This window comes from Hemitrygon akajei, chromosome 4, assembly GCF_048418815.1.
Source record: "Hemitrygon akajei chromosome 4, sHemAka1.3, whole genome shotgun sequence".
Taxonomy (NCBI): Eukaryota; Metazoa; Chordata; class Chondrichthyes; order Myliobatiformes; family Dasyatidae; genus Hemitrygon; species Hemitrygon akajei.
The window spans coordinates 30,933,327-30,950,977 of NC_133127.1; the positions used below are offsets into that span (position 1 = coordinate 30,933,327).

At 39.7% G+C, this 17,651-nt stretch overlaps 1 protein-coding gene across 8 annotated transcripts in view; it reads right to left on the bottom strand.

Annotated features, from left to right (window-relative positions):
- Positions 1–945: 945 nt before the first annotated feature.
- The window catches only part of ctbp1 (C-terminal binding protein 1), a 212,409-nt gene continuing 195,703 nt past the window's right edge, over positions 946–17,651 (bottom strand). For all 8 annotated transcript variants that reach the window (XM_073042237.1, XM_073042236.1, XM_073042242.1 and 5 more), the window contains 6 exons: positions 17,203–17,409; positions 16,673–16,887; positions 15,454–15,584; positions 6,946–7,073; positions 3,896–4,013; positions 946–1,970 (listed from right to left, as the gene is read on the bottom strand). In XM_073042237.1, coding sequence (XP_072898338.1) covers positions 1,787–1,970; positions 3,896–4,013; positions 6,946–7,073; positions 15,454–15,584; positions 16,673–16,887; positions 17,203–17,409 — 983 coding nt within the window. In that variant the 3' untranslated portion in view covers positions 946–1,786. The remainder of the gene's footprint in view (positions 1,971–3,895; positions 4,014–6,945; positions 7,074–15,453; positions 15,585–16,672; positions 16,888–17,202; positions 17,410–17,651) is intronic.

Sequence of the window (17,651 nt, forward strand, 5' to 3'; positions counted from 1 at the left end):
CTTCAGTTTCCCTCTATAGATCCTTATTTAGCATTTTCCCCAGCTCTGTCACTTTTACTTAAGCCTACATTCAGTCCTTTTTGTAATTTCGTATTCATCTGTTCTGAGTATCAAATTATTATTTTATTATTCCTTTCTGCTAACACTTGACCACCACCTCAGAATTTCACTTTTGTTCTCATCTCTCCTCTCCCAATATCCTCAATGAAAACTTGTTCTTCTAAGTTTCGTTCAGTTACTCACCAATTTGACACATTGTTTCAAGAGATGCCACCCCACCCACTGAGCTATTTTCCAGTTTGATTGTAATTGTTTTCCCAAAGGAGTCCCATTCTCCACCCACTAAACATACAGCTGCCTGGTATCATCCCTCACACCCATTTAATTATAATCCTGTTCCTACCTTGAATTTCTTTGGTTCATGGAGTCAGTCATATGACACTAAAATAGTCCATTCAGCCCATCATCAAGTGCCTGTCTTTACTAATCGCCAGTCCCATTTCTGAAACATCTCAGATTTACATCTGCCCTTTGCCTTTCCATCCTCCAACCCTCCAGTATTATTAAAACAGCAACAAATATTCTGCTCCTTTTTCTCTGGCAATCTGCTTACCCTCAACTTTAGTGGGTGTGCCTTTGATACCTTTCAACATTCCATACAAATTGGTCCCCAAATCTCACCAACCCTTTTTCCTCCTTCAGACCCAACTTAAAAACATTTTAATGAAAGCTTTTAAAATCAGCCTTTTTTGTTTGTCAGCCATTTTCTCCTTCCCCTTCCTTCAATCACAATGTGAAATTGTTCAGTCTAAAAGCACTATACAATTTCAAGTTATTATTTATATGCCATAATTATTCAGACAAAATTCTACCTTAATGTAAACCAAGACACAAAACTCATTCTAGATATTAAAATTGGAGAAGTCAAATGATAAGTAACAGACGTTTTGTCTTTTTGCTTTATTTCTTTAAAATAATTCATACAAATGGTTACAGTCACAAAACATGATTATTTCAACCAAAATATTGCTAGCCTACCACATTAACAAGAATCGATGTAGGCAAAGAAATGCTGCTACTTTCCAGTAGTCTAGTGCCTGTACGCATACCACCAATGATATACATTTAAACTGGTGACAGTAAGCATGGTGCTGCTTTGTATGAAATTTCTTTAAAAAAATCTCTTTGCAACATTTTCCTCAGCCCCCAGGAAAGTGATGGGAATTCATGCCAAAAAGAAAATGAATTTAAGAGTGTCGATTTTATTAGTTGATACTAAAAAAAGATAAGCAGTTACAAAACAATGCACTGCATGGCGTATAACACAAAATAAGTGGGAATTTACCTTAATTTCCTGAGACGTCTGAAAACTGCCTCTTTTTGGGCGTGAATTTAATGTATAAAAGAAAGATTGTTTTTTTTCAAAAAATCAGTTTTACTGAATATCTCTCTTGGTTTCTGTTTCACAGCTAAGCGAACAAACCCTTAAGTTCTAAAACTGTACACAGACATAGTACATTCATGATAGAATTAACTACTAGAACTTTTCTTGCTCACAGGGAATCCATATGACATAGAAACAGTTAATCAGTCCAATGGACAGGGACAAGCTACAATTTAACGGAGGAACAAATTAACCAAATTTCTTCTTCTCTCCCACATCTTTATTTGAAGTTGGACCAGTTTTTAAGCTTGGTTATTTCCATAGTCCATTGTTCACCATAGCAGGTATTTTATGAACTTCTCTTATGGTGAAGATCTTGGGTCAGGAATGCGGTCCACCTGGCTACAATTGGTCACCCGTGTGATCTCTGTCAGCCTCTGGTTTGACTGTTTGCCCTGGGGAAGGGGCATGTGGTGGGTGGGTGACTGTGGAGAGGCTGTGCGATAATTGCACAGCACTGGGTGCTATTCCTTCTACCGGTGGTGGCAGTCCAGTGGGAGCCACTCCGACAACTCCCGGTGGATACCTGATGGGAAAAGATACAAAAAGCATGTCTAATGTGTGATAGTTAACGCCCCTTGTAATTACACTCCGAAATGCACCCTTTTCTAATTTTTGGTTAAAGATGGAGATGAACTTTATAGCAGTACACAGATCAAACACTTTCCGATAATCAGGTTCTGGCAAACTGATGTGTAGGAAAAGCAAAAACTAGCAAGCCTTCCTCATTTGTCTCCAACATTGCAATCTTTACAGTATTCCCTCAACACACACAAAATGCTGGTGGAATATAGCAGGCCAGGCAGCATCTATAGGAAGAAGCACTATCGACGTTTCGGGCCGAGACCATTTGTCAGGACTGCTGCCTGGTCTGCTGCGTTCCACCAGCATTTTGTGTGTGCTGCTTGAATTTCCAGCATCTGCAGACTTCCTAGTATTCCCTCAGTTATTTTACCAGTAACACCAAACGTTCTGTATCCCTTATTTCCACATATCCTGCTGGCCATACTTATCCTCTTGCCTTGCATTTTCACTGTTGATGGTTTAGCTCTACCATTTCCTCCACTGTGCAATCATTTCCAAACTGCCAATGGTACACCTTTCCTAATATCCTTTGCCTCCACAGTTCAATGCATTCTCTGTCCTAAACTGCATCAGTGGGTACATGTCCAAAGTATTATTTTGGTTGAGAAACAGTATAGGATGACTGAGCCATGAAAAGGGCAAACTTCTTCTTCACTTCCTTCTCACCTACTCACTTCGCAAACAATTTCCCTAGATTATAAAGTTAAATTTACGCTCATACCAGCATTAGGACTTACTTTGACATTGACATACAGAACCAACACAAGCTGTACTGTTAAAGATTTTCAGGATTAAACCTTACAAAGTTCCTTTCGTCTACTTATTCCAGCCAGACCTTAAAAATTTACTTGAATCATTATTCGAAACACAAGAGATTCTTCAGATGCTGGGAACCCAGAGTAACACACACAAAATGCTGGAGGCAGTCCTGAAGTTTTGACTGTTTACTCATTTCCATTGATGGTTTCTGACCCGCTGAGTTCTTCCAGCATTCTGAGTGTATTTGAAACAAGGAGGCAGTTTTATTCCCATAATTTCTTGTTACATTCTCAGAGTCTAAACAAATTTGTCAACCATGATATATATTTCATAGATCCATGCTGACCATCTTTGACATACATTCCGCTTTTTGTAATGACTAGTTATTTCCTCTTTGATTATTGACTCTCACAACTTGCTAACAATAGATGTTAAACTAATTGGTCGTGGCCATCTGGCTGCCTCCCTTTTGATCAAGTTTAACCAATGGGTGCACCGATATCTGTAACACCTCCCTTAAAACTATTGGGTGTGGACTATCAGGCGCTAATGATTTGACTAATCTTCACTAATATCAATCCTTTGTGGCTAAGATTTTTATAAATTCCTTCCAATTATTTGAAACTAACCTCTGTTATCTTATAGATATTTAGTATTCTCCACAGTGAAGACAGAAGGAGAATATTTTTCATATCTAACATTTCTTTCATTCCTGTTATTAACTCGCTTGTAATTTCTCTGCAAATTACGAGGGGTGATTGATAAGTTTGTGGCCTAAGGTAGAAGCATGTACGAGAGCTGTATAACTCATCTCCTTCTACCTTAGGCCACAAACCTATCAATCACCCCTCGAACTTTTGCTGATTCTAAAACTTTGCAGTGTTCTGGTCTACCACCAATCCTCACACCGACTTCCCCTCACTTATTTGAGGTTTTATGAACCTCTTGTTACTTTTTCTCATACCCAGCAAGCAGACTAAGAATTTTATTGATTTCATATTTCAAACTGTGGCATGAGGGGAAGTGAACCAAGTACCAAGGCCCCTGCACCAATTTTTGAAGGTAAATATCATCTTTTAAATAATCTACTCTCTACATAATCTTTACCTGTAAGCAGCACCATTTAGTTCTGGGTGAACGACTGCAGGGTCCATTCCAGCCCAGTGAGTAGCTGCAGTTAAGTAATCCTTATTAATACAATTTTTCAGGCTGTCTGGTATGCGTCCTAAAGGAAATACAGAAGATCTCTTTCATTAATCAGCTCATCCAACAAGTATCAGCATGTGGTGAATTTTACCTCAGACATAAGAATACACAGGAAGGAGCAAGGTTTTCAAATTTGGCATCATATGTTCTAACTAATTACCATGCAAGCTTTTGCCCACTCTTTCACTGTAATACTTCTTTACTGCTTCACTTTATTCTCACCACTCTTACGTAGACTCAAGAGTGACAAACTAGGATTATTACCAGTGCTGTATATTGAGTAGTGCGGAAGGACATACGAAAAAGTGTAAAGAGAGTGTGCTGAAAATCTCAGACATTGAGTGGTATAGCTGTGGCTTTGCTGAAAGCACTCTCATAGCAGAGTTAGAGTGGAAATCTGGCTGACACTGGGGTGTACAGCATCACCAGCGTGACTGTAGGGTGTTCTTAGCGGGATTTAACTAGTGGGAGACTTATGAGGAAGGTGACAACTATGGAATGATCAGTACAGGCATACGTCGTGAAAAAATAGAAATAATAAAAGTGAGATAGTGTTCATGGGTTCAATGTCCAGTTAGGCATCAAATGGCAGAGGGGAAGAAGCACTTCTTGAAGTATTGAATGTGTGCCTACAGGCTCCTGTACCTCCTTCCTGATGGTAACGATGAGAAGAGGGCATGTCCTGGGTGATGAGGGGCCTGTCATTTGAAATTGAGGTGCATCAAAATCTCTTCTCAGGAGGTAGTAAATCTCTGGGAAGTCTCTGCCCTCAAGGCTGGTGCAGGCCAGATTAGTAGATATTACCCTTTGTACCCTAGATGATATTTATTTGGCTGTAAGGGCTCTGGAAATAAAACGGAAGCAATATTATAAAACCACATTTTCTTTTCTTCTAGATTAGCCTCTTCAGAACTGTTAAATTCTGTTTGAACAGTACTGGGATTTTAAAAAGGAACAAAGGCGTCATTAATAAAAATGGCAAGTTATCAGAAGGCAGCCAGGACTGCAGGCTAATGGAATAGCAGTAACCAGAAGGTACTACATTACGCAGAGTTACAACTTGGATCAGTGATCTATAATGTACAATCATATAGTTTATAAATCATAAGGTCAAAATACAAGGAAAGCAAACAGGGTCTTCAGCTGTTGCAGGGCAAGTTGTTGAACTTAATTATAATGAGGCACACAGTCATAAACCAGTTTTCTTTATAAAGTAGTGTCCTTATTTTTCTATTAGTTTATTTGATATTACTGTCGATGGTTAATCGGAACATATTGATAGCTTGCGAAGCTACTCTACAGTACATAATATAGAATTTGGCGATGCAGATTCAGACTCATCACTGACATACAAGTAGAATTTCATAGTGAAATCTTCACACACTGACATTTCCCATTATAAAAGCTGTCAAAGTTGTGAGATAAAAACCTAATAGCATAAATGCGTAAGAATGCTAACACCTGAATTTGAATATAGATCGCACAACATCAGAGTATGCAGCAAAGACACCTCAGAATCAGGTCCATAACTTAAAGGGTGGAGAGGAATAAAGGAGTCTTCAGACACTATATTCAGTTATGCTAAAGATCCTATGTTCCAGCATTTTCTGTTTTAACATTAGGAATACAGTTTGCTTAGTAGACAAGACCGGTAGAAGTGATGTGAGATTTAATGCATAGAAATATAAAGTGATGCATTTTAGAAGGAAGATAGGAAGAAAATTAAAATATTAAAGGGAATAGAATAGATTATCTACAACCACCAATTATGGAAAGTGGTGGGGAAGAAGTGCCAAAAGGTGTCTAAACAATTGAAGAATCAAGTAAAAATAAATGTTTGCTTTATTACACTGGCTATCAGTACTCTTCACAAAAGGACAGTAATGCTCTGCAAAGAACTTGAGATTAAATAACTACAGATACAGATTTATTAAATAAATACAGATTAGAGTCTCTCATTGGGAAAAGACTATCAAAAGTTGATGGCGGAATATAATATTAATGGTAAGACCCTTGGCAGTGTGGAGGATCAGAGGGATCTTGGGGTTTGAGTCCATAGGACACTCAAAGCAGCTGCGCAGGTTGACTCTGTGGTTAAGAAAGCATACGGTACATTGGCCTTCATCAATCGTGGGATTGAATTTAAGAGCCGAGAAGTAATGTTGCAGCTATATTGGACCCTGGTCAGACCCCGCTTGGGAGTACTGTGCTAAGTTCTGGCCACCTCACCACAGAAAGATTGTGGAAACCATAGAAAGGGTGCAGAGGAGATTTACAAGGATGTTGCCTGGTTTGGGGAGCTTGCCTTATGAGAATAGGTTGAGTGAACTCGACCTTTTTTCCTTGGAGTGATGGAGAATGAGAGATGACCTGACAGAGGTGTACAACATGATGAGAGGCATTGATTGTGTGAGTAGTCAGAGGCTTTTTCCCAGGGCTGAAATGGCTAGCATGAGTGGGCACAGTTGGAAGTAGGTACAGAGGAGATGTCAGGGGCAAGTTTTTTTATGCAGAGTGGTGAGAGCGTGGAATGGGCTGCTGGCGACGAGGGTGAAGGTGGAAATGATAATGATAGGGTCTTTTAAGAGACTCCTGGATAGGTACATGGAGCTTAGAAAAAGAGGGCTATGGGTAACCCCAGGTAATTTCTAAGATAAGGACATGTTCGGCACAGCTTTGTGGGCCGAAGGGCCTGTATTGTGCTGTAGGTTTTCTTTGTTTCTAAAAGTTTACCTCTTAACTATAATGAAAAGTTAAGGGATACTCAAAGTACAAGTTTTCAGAAGCTAATTAGGGAACAGCTACTATTGAAGTCAATGAAAAACAATATACGCAAAATCAGAAATATGCAAAATGAAACCTGCTGACCCGCTATCTCCCCTTTATACCATCACACAAAGTCAAGAGTTTTTGAATTAAGTCAAACTCCGATCCAGCTTGCAACAACCTACCTGTTATAGCTCGCCGGATTTCTCGGGCTGCTTCTTCTCTCATCTCAATTGAGGCCTGTTCACTGTACCAGGCAGCGTGTGGTGTGCAGATTAGATTTGGAGCATCTTTTAAAGGACCTTGGCTAAAACTGCACATAAACATACATTTTTAATCATTCTGTCCAAATATAATTACACTTACACATTTACTTTACATGTACATTACTATACGTTATTTCCTAATAACCCTTTCTTTGGGTATATAATTACCAGTTTTGGTTTAGACTACTAATAGTCTTCTAACAATACATCAAGTGTACAAGTAACAATGAATGAAGTATTACGCAATTGAAGTCGGGGGTCTTTTTTAAATAAATGGTCGATACTAGCAACGTAACACAGCAGATTCTTCCCAGCAACCAAAGCTCCCAACCCTCAACACAATGTTGACACAAAATTAACTCCTCCCCATCCCCATCCTCAATTTAATCTTCTATGGATTTAGGTTGCAAAGAGATAGAAGAATGTACAGGCAATTCAAATTTTAAAGTCTGAGGCTAGTTTGAGTCCTAGGTCTCATCAAAACCCAGTCTAATACTGATAAGGTTTGGTAACTAGAGGTCCCTGTTGTAGCTGATAGTTCCATTTTCTTGTTCTTTTTGGGTTCAAAGTGACTCATTCTTCATTCACTTTGGAGGGCAGTCTTTTTTTTAAGCAGGCTTGTAAATTATTTCTTCATGCTGCTATCCAATTCCCATTTGAAAGTACTGAGGGAATTTGTTTCCAAAAGTTTTATGAACAGTGATTCCAGATTGATATCTCTGCAAAACAAAGATTCTCCCCCTCACATTTCTCACCCTTTGCCAATCACTTTAAATTTGTGTCCAGTTGTTCTTGAACCATGGAAACACTTTTTTATTTTATGTTTCAAATCCCCTTTGACCCTTAATCAAAATTTCCTCTGAACACGTTTTACTTCCAGAACAATTTCATTTCCTTCAATTTTGTTGCTAAAAAAAAATTGTCCATTCTCCAAATAATTCAAACCATCTTTTCTGTGCCCTCTCTAGGACCTTCATATACTTTCCACAGTGCGGAGAGCATTGTGGCTTATCTAGTACTTTCTACAAGTCCAACAAAATGGCCCCATTTCAGGACTGCACTAATTTATGAAGTCCTGTAACGCATATATTTTACTAACCACCAGTTGAACATGCCTGCAATTTTGATTTTTGTGCATAAACTTCCCCTACTCCTGTGGATTTTTTTTTAGAACTGCCATTTAGACCACATTCCTACAGGCTGCATGCAATATGCATATTACGTATGGAAAACCTTTTAAATTACCTTTGCTGAAACAATATATTAACACATGATCTAATTTTAATCATTGAATCTGAATACAAAACAATTACATATTTCCATATTTAGTTAATAGATACAATTGTGGTCATTCCCATTAACCCTTTATCACTTCAAACTCTTTGCATTAGCTTTTTCACTTATCCAACCTATGAATCACATTTCCGAGATTTGTATCATCTTCACAGTTTGAAATCTTTTCGAACACACTCATTCATAAGTCATTAATATAAATAAATATTATATACAGTACTACACAAAAGTCTTAGGTATATATATATATATATATAGCTAGGGTGCCTCAAACCCTTTGTACAGTACTGTATTTGTCAACGTGGGGAGGAGAGCAAGTTTGTAGATCTGGAGGAAACAAAGGATGTTGGGAATGGTGAGGGTGGAATGCCACAGGAAGAGTGTGGAACAGGAGGTGCGGGGGGGGGGGGGGGGGCAGGGGCAGAGGATGGCATGGGTGCAGACACACCCAGTCCTGAGACAGCAGGCAAAGTAATTTAATTCGAAACAATTAGTTCATTGGTCATTATAGAATATCTTTCTGGTGCTTCCCATTTCCTCCATTCTCCCCTCCCCTCCTTCCTCAACCATGATTCCCCTCTCCTTGCCCCCTTCCCACTCAATCCACAATAAAAACCTGTATCAGTATCAGGTTTACCATATGTCATGAAATGTTTTGTTTTGCAGCAGTAAAGTGTAATACATAAAATTACTGCAGTACTGTGCAAAAGTCTTAGGCACTTGTATATAACTAGAGTGCCTAAGACTTTTGCACAGTACTGTATAATATTTAACAGTATACATAATATATTAAAAGACAAAGTGGTCATAGCACGGACTTCATGAAGGGGTTAACATCAATTAATTACCATTTGTTATATTGCATTTGTGCATTGCTTTTATCATAAAAAGTTATTAAAGGATTCTTATAAGTGTTATCAAATAAAAATCTGCTACATGGCTAAGTCTCTTCTAAACTTGATTCACATGGAACCCTATCAAGAAGAAGATGGACATTTTCATTCTAACAGACTGGATTAAATATAAACCACTACTGAAGAAGTAATCAATACATTACTGAGTTCCTCCTAAATTAAAAATGCAATAACTCACAAATTGAACTTCATAGCTTTCCACGAGAAATTACGATTTTATTTTTTCCATTCCCTAAGCAAAAGCATGTCTTTGACTCCAGTTGTTTTAACTCAAGCTTAACGTCTAAAAGGCTCAATGGGAAGCACATGTCCCCTTAAGGATGAAGACACGCATATCTTAAGGGCTCTCCTTCAAAGGCTTGCAGTGAAACTCTAACCGCAGCTCCATCTCACCACTGGTTTCTGATCAGTAGAGACTGCCATTCACTTTCTTCACATCAGCCTCTTCCTCACTGCCTTCCATGGCCGAGACTCAAGAGAGAATCACAGGAGCACATAACAGGGACAATATGAGAACTGAGTACAAGTACTTTACATGCAATGACATAGTGACAGAAATACAAAGACAGGAAGAGCGATATGAAGGAAAGCGATAAATGGTAGACAATAAAAATATGCAAAAGGTATAAACAAAGCCCACAGCATAGAAGAGAAAACCGTATTTATTTCAGAAGGCTCCTATATCTTTATATTATGTCAGACAGGAGGCCATTTTGCCCATTGATCCCATTAGTCCCAGTACCATTCCTTTTTATCCTCTGTACACCTTCAAATTCTCTCTTACACATACAGTACCTACCAATTCCCCTTTGATTCTTTTGACATTACACTGTATTAAAGGGTAACTTACAGTAGTCAATTAACCTATCAGCACAGTTTTTAGATGTGGGTAAAGCAGTCACAGGGAACCAGAGATGTTTTGTATGCAGAATGATAAGTACCTGGAATGCACTGCTAGAGAGCGTGGTAAAAGCTGGGTCACTGACTGCCTTTAATAAGTGTCGCAGTGACCATTGGAATAGCATAGATATAGAAGGTTTGGGACCAAGCACGAAAAAGTGGGATTAATACAGAAGGGTGCCCATTGGTTAGCGTGGATGAGTTGGTCCAAATGGCTTCATCCTGTGCTGAACAACTCTACAATTCTGTGACATGCAGAATTAAAGCTGGGAACCTGTGAGACAGCAGTACTGTTTACTATGCCACTATGCTGGCTTGTCATTTTGATCCAGCCTCTCAACTTGCACAGCAGCAAGGCCATTTACCCATGGCATAAATGTACAAAGCCAAAACATACATATATAGATATAGATAGATAGGGAGAGAGAGAGAGAGAGAGAGAGAGAGAGGGGGGGAGAGGGGGGGAGAGGGGGGGAGAGGGGGGGAGAGAGGGGGAGAGAGGGGGAGAGAGGGGAGAGAGGGGGAGAGAGGGGGAGAGAGGGGGAGAGAGGGGGAGAGAGGGGGAGAGAGGGGGAGAGAGGGGGAGAGAGGGGGAGAGAGGGGGAGAGAGGGGGAGAGAGGGGGAGAGAGAGGGAGAGAGAGGGAGAGAGAGGGAGAGAGAGGGAGAGAGAGGGAGAGAGAGGGAGGGAGGGAGGGAGAGAGCGAGAGAGCGAGAGAGTGTGTGTGTGTGTTTGTTTTACTCAGAATTTCTAGCATCTGCAGAATCTCTTGTGTTTACAATAAGCAAATGATTTGGCTGCATTTACCTGGACCATGCACTAAATCTGGAATGTACCTGCTTCTCAGACAGTACTGTGGGAATTTATTTTTTACATCCACCATGCCAGAGTTCAATGCTCCAAACAAAACACTGCACTGAATTGGAATAGAGTTTGTTATCACTGACATGTTGTGAAATTTGTTGTTTTGTAGCAGCAGTACAGTGCAAGACATTAAAAAAAATTACTCTAAGTTACAATTTAAGATAGACATACAGACATAAAACAGTAGTGAGTTAGTGTTCATCGACCATTCAAAAATCTGGTGACAGAAGGGAAAAATGGGTTCCTAAAATGTTGAGTGTGGGTTATTAATCTTCTGGACATCCTTGCTAATGAGAAGAAGGCACATCCCAGATGATGAGGGACATGTTCCTTAATATTGTACTGACGTCAGTCTGACCACGTTGCAATGAGGTCTGTGTACAAGGCTCTTTTTTAAAATCCTGAGGTAGTTATCCTACCATTGAGTCAAAATGGGACTATCATAGAAGAAAACATTGCTTAGGTACAAATGTCTTGAAGCTGAGGTATGACAGAATTTAAAACCAGGGGCAATTTAAAAAAAATATACATTTTATCTAGATTGTCCGAGTTTACAACTGTGAAAGGCGATCTCATTGAAACAACTGAGTTTTACAAGGCAGCGACGGAGATTTACCCTGGCCAGGTATATAAAAGCATTGGTCACTTTGTCAAAATAAGACATGACAGAGATGAAAGTATTCCATACCCATTTTTGATATCTTATGCTCTTATTGAAATAAGTGGCATCAGTCTCAATGCAGTTCTTACACAACATGAGTCCCAGAAGAAATTTAAAATTTCAGCCAGGGTTAACCGGATGGCTAGTATGAAATTTTAATATGAATGAACAGTGACTGAGAATCATTGTTGGGAAAGAAACCAATCTGGGTTCCTGGAGCTGTGAGGCAGCAACAGTATTCACTACCACACACACAAAAAGCTAGTGGAATGCAGCAGGCCAGGCAGCAACTATAGAAAGAAATACAGGCAACGTTTCGGGCCGAGACCCTTCGTCAGGACTAACTGAAAGAAGAGATAGTAAGAGATTTGAAGGGGGGGGGAATCTGAAATGAAAGGAGAAGACAGGAGGGGGAAGGGTGAAGGGGGTGAAGCGATGAAGCTAGGAGCTGGAAAGGTGGTTGGCAAAAGGGATACAGAGCTGGAGAAGGGAAAGGATCATGGGAGGCCTAGGGAGAAAGAAAGGGGAAGGGGAGCACCAGAGGGAGATGGAGAACAGGCAAAGAGTGATTGTGAGAGAGGCAGAGAGAGAAAAAAAGGGGGGAATAAATAAATAAGGGACGGGGTAAGAAGGGGATGCACTCCCTGCCTGCTCTCCATCTTCCTCTAGTGCTCCCCTCCCACTTTCTTTCTCCTTAGGTCTCCCGTCCCATGATCCTCTCCCTTCTCCAGCTCTGTATCCCTTTTGCCAATCAACTTTCCAGCTCTTAGCTTCATCCCTCCCCCTCCTGTCTTCTTCTATCATTTCAGATCTCCCCCTCCCCCTTTCAAATCTCTTACGATCTCTTCTTTCAGTTAGTCCTGACGAAGGGTCTCAGCCCAAAATGCTGACTGTATTTCTTCCTATAGATGCTGCCTGGCCTGCTGCGTTCCACCAGCATTTTGTGTGTGTTGTTTGAATTTCCAGCATCTGCAGATTTCCTTGTGTAACAGTACTCACTGTGCTATCAAGCCGCTCCTTGCCTGTTCTCCATCTCCCTCTGGTGCTGATTTTACAATTCATCCGGTTCCTACCCTTTAACTTAACTATTTTGTTACTTTTAAAGATGACCTTCACTGGTCATGTGTGCTTTTATGGGATTGCATAAAGAAAGGGTTTTATTGCTGGTAGAGGCTTAAGAAGCTCGTAAAAGTGGGAATTGCTTGCCTGCCCTGAAGCCAGGTCTAAAGTCAGGAACGAGAAGATCTTCAGCATTTGTTAGTCACCTCTTCTCGGATTGTGTGTGGGGTTGTGCAGTTACTAACTGTGCACTCCCCTTATAAGGTGAAAGGCAGAGCACAGGGCGGATTCTCTTTCTTAATACCTTACTACAGTCGACCTTCACTAATCTGACTAACTGTAATCCAGATCCTTCGATAATCCGGCAAATTTCAAATTTCCCGGGCCACCGTACCAATCTGCTGCGCATTGTTTTGGTTGTGCTAGATCTATTCACGTGTTGGTGCACTCTTGTAAGCACAGACAGGCAATTCCTGCTTGTTTTCCTGCATTTATTAATATCACTTGCGTGAGGCATGGCCACCTAGCACCTACCCGTCTCACCTGCCAGCAGCGGGGGAGCTGGCACGCGCTGGGTCGGTCCGCCCTCTTGCCCGCCTGCCGGCAGTCACGCACTGCCCTCCGGCATCACCTGGCCGGCGCTCATTTCTCTTCTGCCTACGACCTCAGATCAGATGTGGCGACCCGCTGAATTTAAGCATATTACTAAGTGGAGAAAAAGAAACTAATGAGGATTCCCTCAGTAACCGCAAGTGAAGAGGGAAAAGCCCAGCGCTGAATCGCCAGCTGCTTGGCGGTCACTGAAATGTGGCGTATAGAAGACCTCCTTTCTCCGACTTCTGCTTCTGCTCACCCAGATGTGCTGCCACCAATATCAACAGTGTTTGAAGAAACTGTTGTGCCAGTTTCAGCACCAGTTCCTGATGTTTATCTCATTTTTCAAGATGAAGATGTTGATGATCTTGACAACCCCACACTTGCAGACATGAAACTTTGCCTGAAGGTACATTAAGCGTCTCACTTTAAAAGCAGAAGTGCTCAACTGTACTGTATAAGTTAATTCCTGTACATTTACCTGTACCCTTTATTTTATCAGTGCCTGTACAGTATATTACTTTATTAAAATTTCACTTGCTACTCATTTAATATTTCTGTTTCATTATTATCTAACTTGTACTAATTTACATGATATTTTAAAGGTATGATGAGGCAGTTAGGTATTGCTTAATGTGATCCTTCTGTAATTCAGCATTTTCACTAATCCGGCACTCCTCAGGTCCCAATGGTGCCGGATTATAGAAGGTCGACCTGTACAATGATTGCACCAACCAGCTATATCTGGAGGAATATTAATTTATAAATTGTGCACATGGACTGGAAACAGTATGATTTCTGTCCTGTATAGGAGTAATTGCCTTTCCTTGCATGTGACACCAAGGAAATTCAGCTCTGTGCTTCACTGATTTTGGTCATCAACTACTTTGTGACCTGCCCATAATAACTGAATGTCATCTGTTTTAGCCTCTCCTTCAGTTGGGTCCATTCACTTAGCTAATTTTCTTATTCCACTGTGAAACATCTTCAACTCACCGAACCAGCAAAGTTCTGGCCAACTTGTGCTGCAGTTCCTTAACTGATGAAAATTCATTCCCCAGGATTATCCCAAACAAATTTGGTATTTTGTGTCAACTTCAACATTCTTGGTTTCTAATTCCAGGTGATTCAAAGCAGCAGAATAGCAAATATTACATCAATGACACAATTCCCTGAACTGCTATCACTTCTTTGCTATCTATATAGAATGTCTTTATGTTTAGGTCACAAGCTTTACACTTGTGCAACAGGCTTCCAGCTGAACTTCATGAAGCATTGCAATGCAGAATGGTAATCTGAGCCCGACTTGAGTATTTGCATCATTTTCTGATTTTAGTTAACAAAGATATCACGGAAATAGATGAATGGACTTTCTGATATAAATATAGAAGATAAAAAAGTAAAGGTAGAAATATCAAACACTAGAGGACATGCAGTTTAGGTGAGAAGGGAAAATTTTTAAAGATGTGTGGGGCAAGTTTCTTTATAAATAGACTGGGGAGTGCTTGGAACAGGCTACTGGGGTTGTGGTGGAAGCAGATACGATAGCGCCATTTAAGAGGCTGTTAGTCACATGCAGGGAACAGAGAAATATGAATAATGGACAGGCACAAGGGCTTTAATTTAATTTGGCATCGTGTTATGGGCCGAAGGTCTATTCCTATGCTGTACCATTCTGTGTTCTAGAGCAGGGCTTAGGGTCCATAGACCCCTTGCTTAATGGTATTGGTCCATGGAATAAAAAGGTTGAAATCCATTCCAGAGATTGAAGAATTATTGTAACTGTTGTCTTCGTCTTCAGTAAAGGTGACCCCCCCCACATTGCTAACATTCAGGTAATGAAAATTTGCCCTTACAGAATTTACAAATCAATATTCAAAAATTTGAGGTATGGAATAAAATTTATTCTCATGGAATTTGTGTGGGAAAAAAGTTTTCTTTCAATTTATGTTTCTTTAAAGACATGTAGATGATGCAGCTTTGAAAGCTACAAGATAGGTAGTTTCCTAGGAGCATAACCCCCTTCCCTCCCTATAACACAGGGATTGTTTGTATTAGTAATTTTTATGGCTTTCTTTACAACCTCATCCTTTACGTTCACCCAATAGAAGAGAGAAACAAAATCTTTCCTATTTGACTGTACCTAAATGGCTCTGATTCATGTACATCCAGTGCGGCTCCTCGTATTCTTCCTTCTTTTAAAGCCTGAGCCAGCGCTTTCTCATCGACAAGCCCGCCCCGGGCAGCATTCACCAGAAACGCTCCCTGCCTCATCTTCCGGGGGGAGGGTGGGGAAAAAAAGAGAAAGCCTGCATTTACAATGGATATCTTTCAAATATTACAAGTAGAAACATCTCTAAAATAAAGCTAGAATATAATGTTTCATTATCTATCATTTTAGTTAATATAATTTACACATTGACACTGAGCAAAAAGAGCCAGGATAAAAATGTCTTATTGTTCACAAATGAAGCTGTGTTCAGATCTCTTTAGTGTTACAGCAAACTGCTATTATCAAACATTGCAAAAGGAAATAACAGTTCTGTATCACTGGGGAATGTAGAAATCTAATGATATCATATCTGTTTCTCCCCTTACATTTTCTATGTTTGTTATTATTTTTAAGAGCAAAGTTCGGTCAATAATTTGCTGACATTGTGTGAATAAAAATGTGAACTATATCCTTTGAGCTAGTTATACAGTTTCCTTTATTGGAGAATGCCAATAAAACTTGTTGTTCATATTTACAAGACTGGGAAAGGAGGAACTTAGACAGCCATAAATAACAAAATAAAAATTATAAATCTTTCAGCATGATCAAAAGGGAACTCTTTCATACATTGTACAAGATGTTTATTTCATCGAAATGAAGAAAGCAGATAACAAAATCTGACAACTGACAACAGAAGCAGCTGCCATTACACAGTTAAACAGGTTAAGGGCATCTTTAAGAACCATTAAAATTTATTGCACTTAGAATTAATGAATACATGCTTGAAATTAAACAGAAAATTCCTCCTGTCAATTTTTATTCTATTATACAAGGTTTTGAAAGTATTTATTTAGTTAGATGAGATGTTGAGCATTTAGGAAACATTTAGGAACTGTGGATGGTTGTATGAATAGATATTTCACCAGTTTGACTACATGTCTGCTGGGACCATAGTAAGAAAACTGATAACATACTGTACATACATTCAATGTATATCTATATTGAACTTTCATATTATTGTTTTCTTTATTTTATTGTGTTTTTTGTGCTGCATTGTATCTGGAGTAACAATCGCTTTATTTTCCTTAATGTTTCCATGCTGGAAATGACATTAAACAATCTTGAAAATTAGTGATAAACACAAGCATACCTGTTTGATAGTGAAATCATTGATAAGATGGTGGTTGTGTTCATTCAGGCTACAATGGAGGGACACACAGTCACTGTGAAATAAGAGATCCTGTAAAGTATTTACTCGCTGGAGACCCAATGCACGTTCAATACCATCTGAGAGGTATGGGTCATAGAAAATTACGTTAAAACCAAAGGCTTTTGCTCTCAATGCTAATGCTTGACCCACACGACCTAAAGGGTGAAGAGAAAGAAGCCATTGAGTCACACGGCAGCACAGAAACAGAGGCTGCTGCCATTGAAAGAATTCTTAAGTCCCACCATCAAACAAACAGAGCCCACCAACACCACTTAACATCGAGTTTGGAAGATAAACATTTATATGGAATGACTGTACAAAATAAATTTTTCCCTGTAAAACATTTCCCACAATTATTTTTATTGTATATTTAAAGCAACACCCATTAAGTTAAAGCAAAACAAAATAATTATTAGTTTTGCTCCACCAATATGCAGTTACTTTCTGCTTCACTTTAACAGAAGCCTCACCAAGCCCAATAATTCCAAGGGTTTCTCCTCGAATCCTGGCAGCTCCTGAAGCTATGTCTCGTATTTGTTCAACACTCTGAACCCTTGTGCCTTCCCGCAGAGCTTGGTGAAGCCAGGTAGTCCGTCTGTACAGGTTCAAAATATGACACATTGTGGAGTCTGCCGTCTCCTCTACTGAGGCTGCTGGGACGTTACATACAGCTATACCTAAAATCAACACAGAATTTCACCGACAGGTCAATTGTCTTACAAACTGAATGCAGAATGAATATGCTGTGAAGAATTACTGCCATAAACACACAGAGAAAATTGTAATCTTTGCCTCCTTTAGTAAAACCGTATAATATCCCAAGTATATCACCATGAATCCTCACATAGTACATTTTACAGACAAAAAAATTACAGTCTGCAAGAGAAATGACAGAGTTGATTTCATATGAAGGAAACTA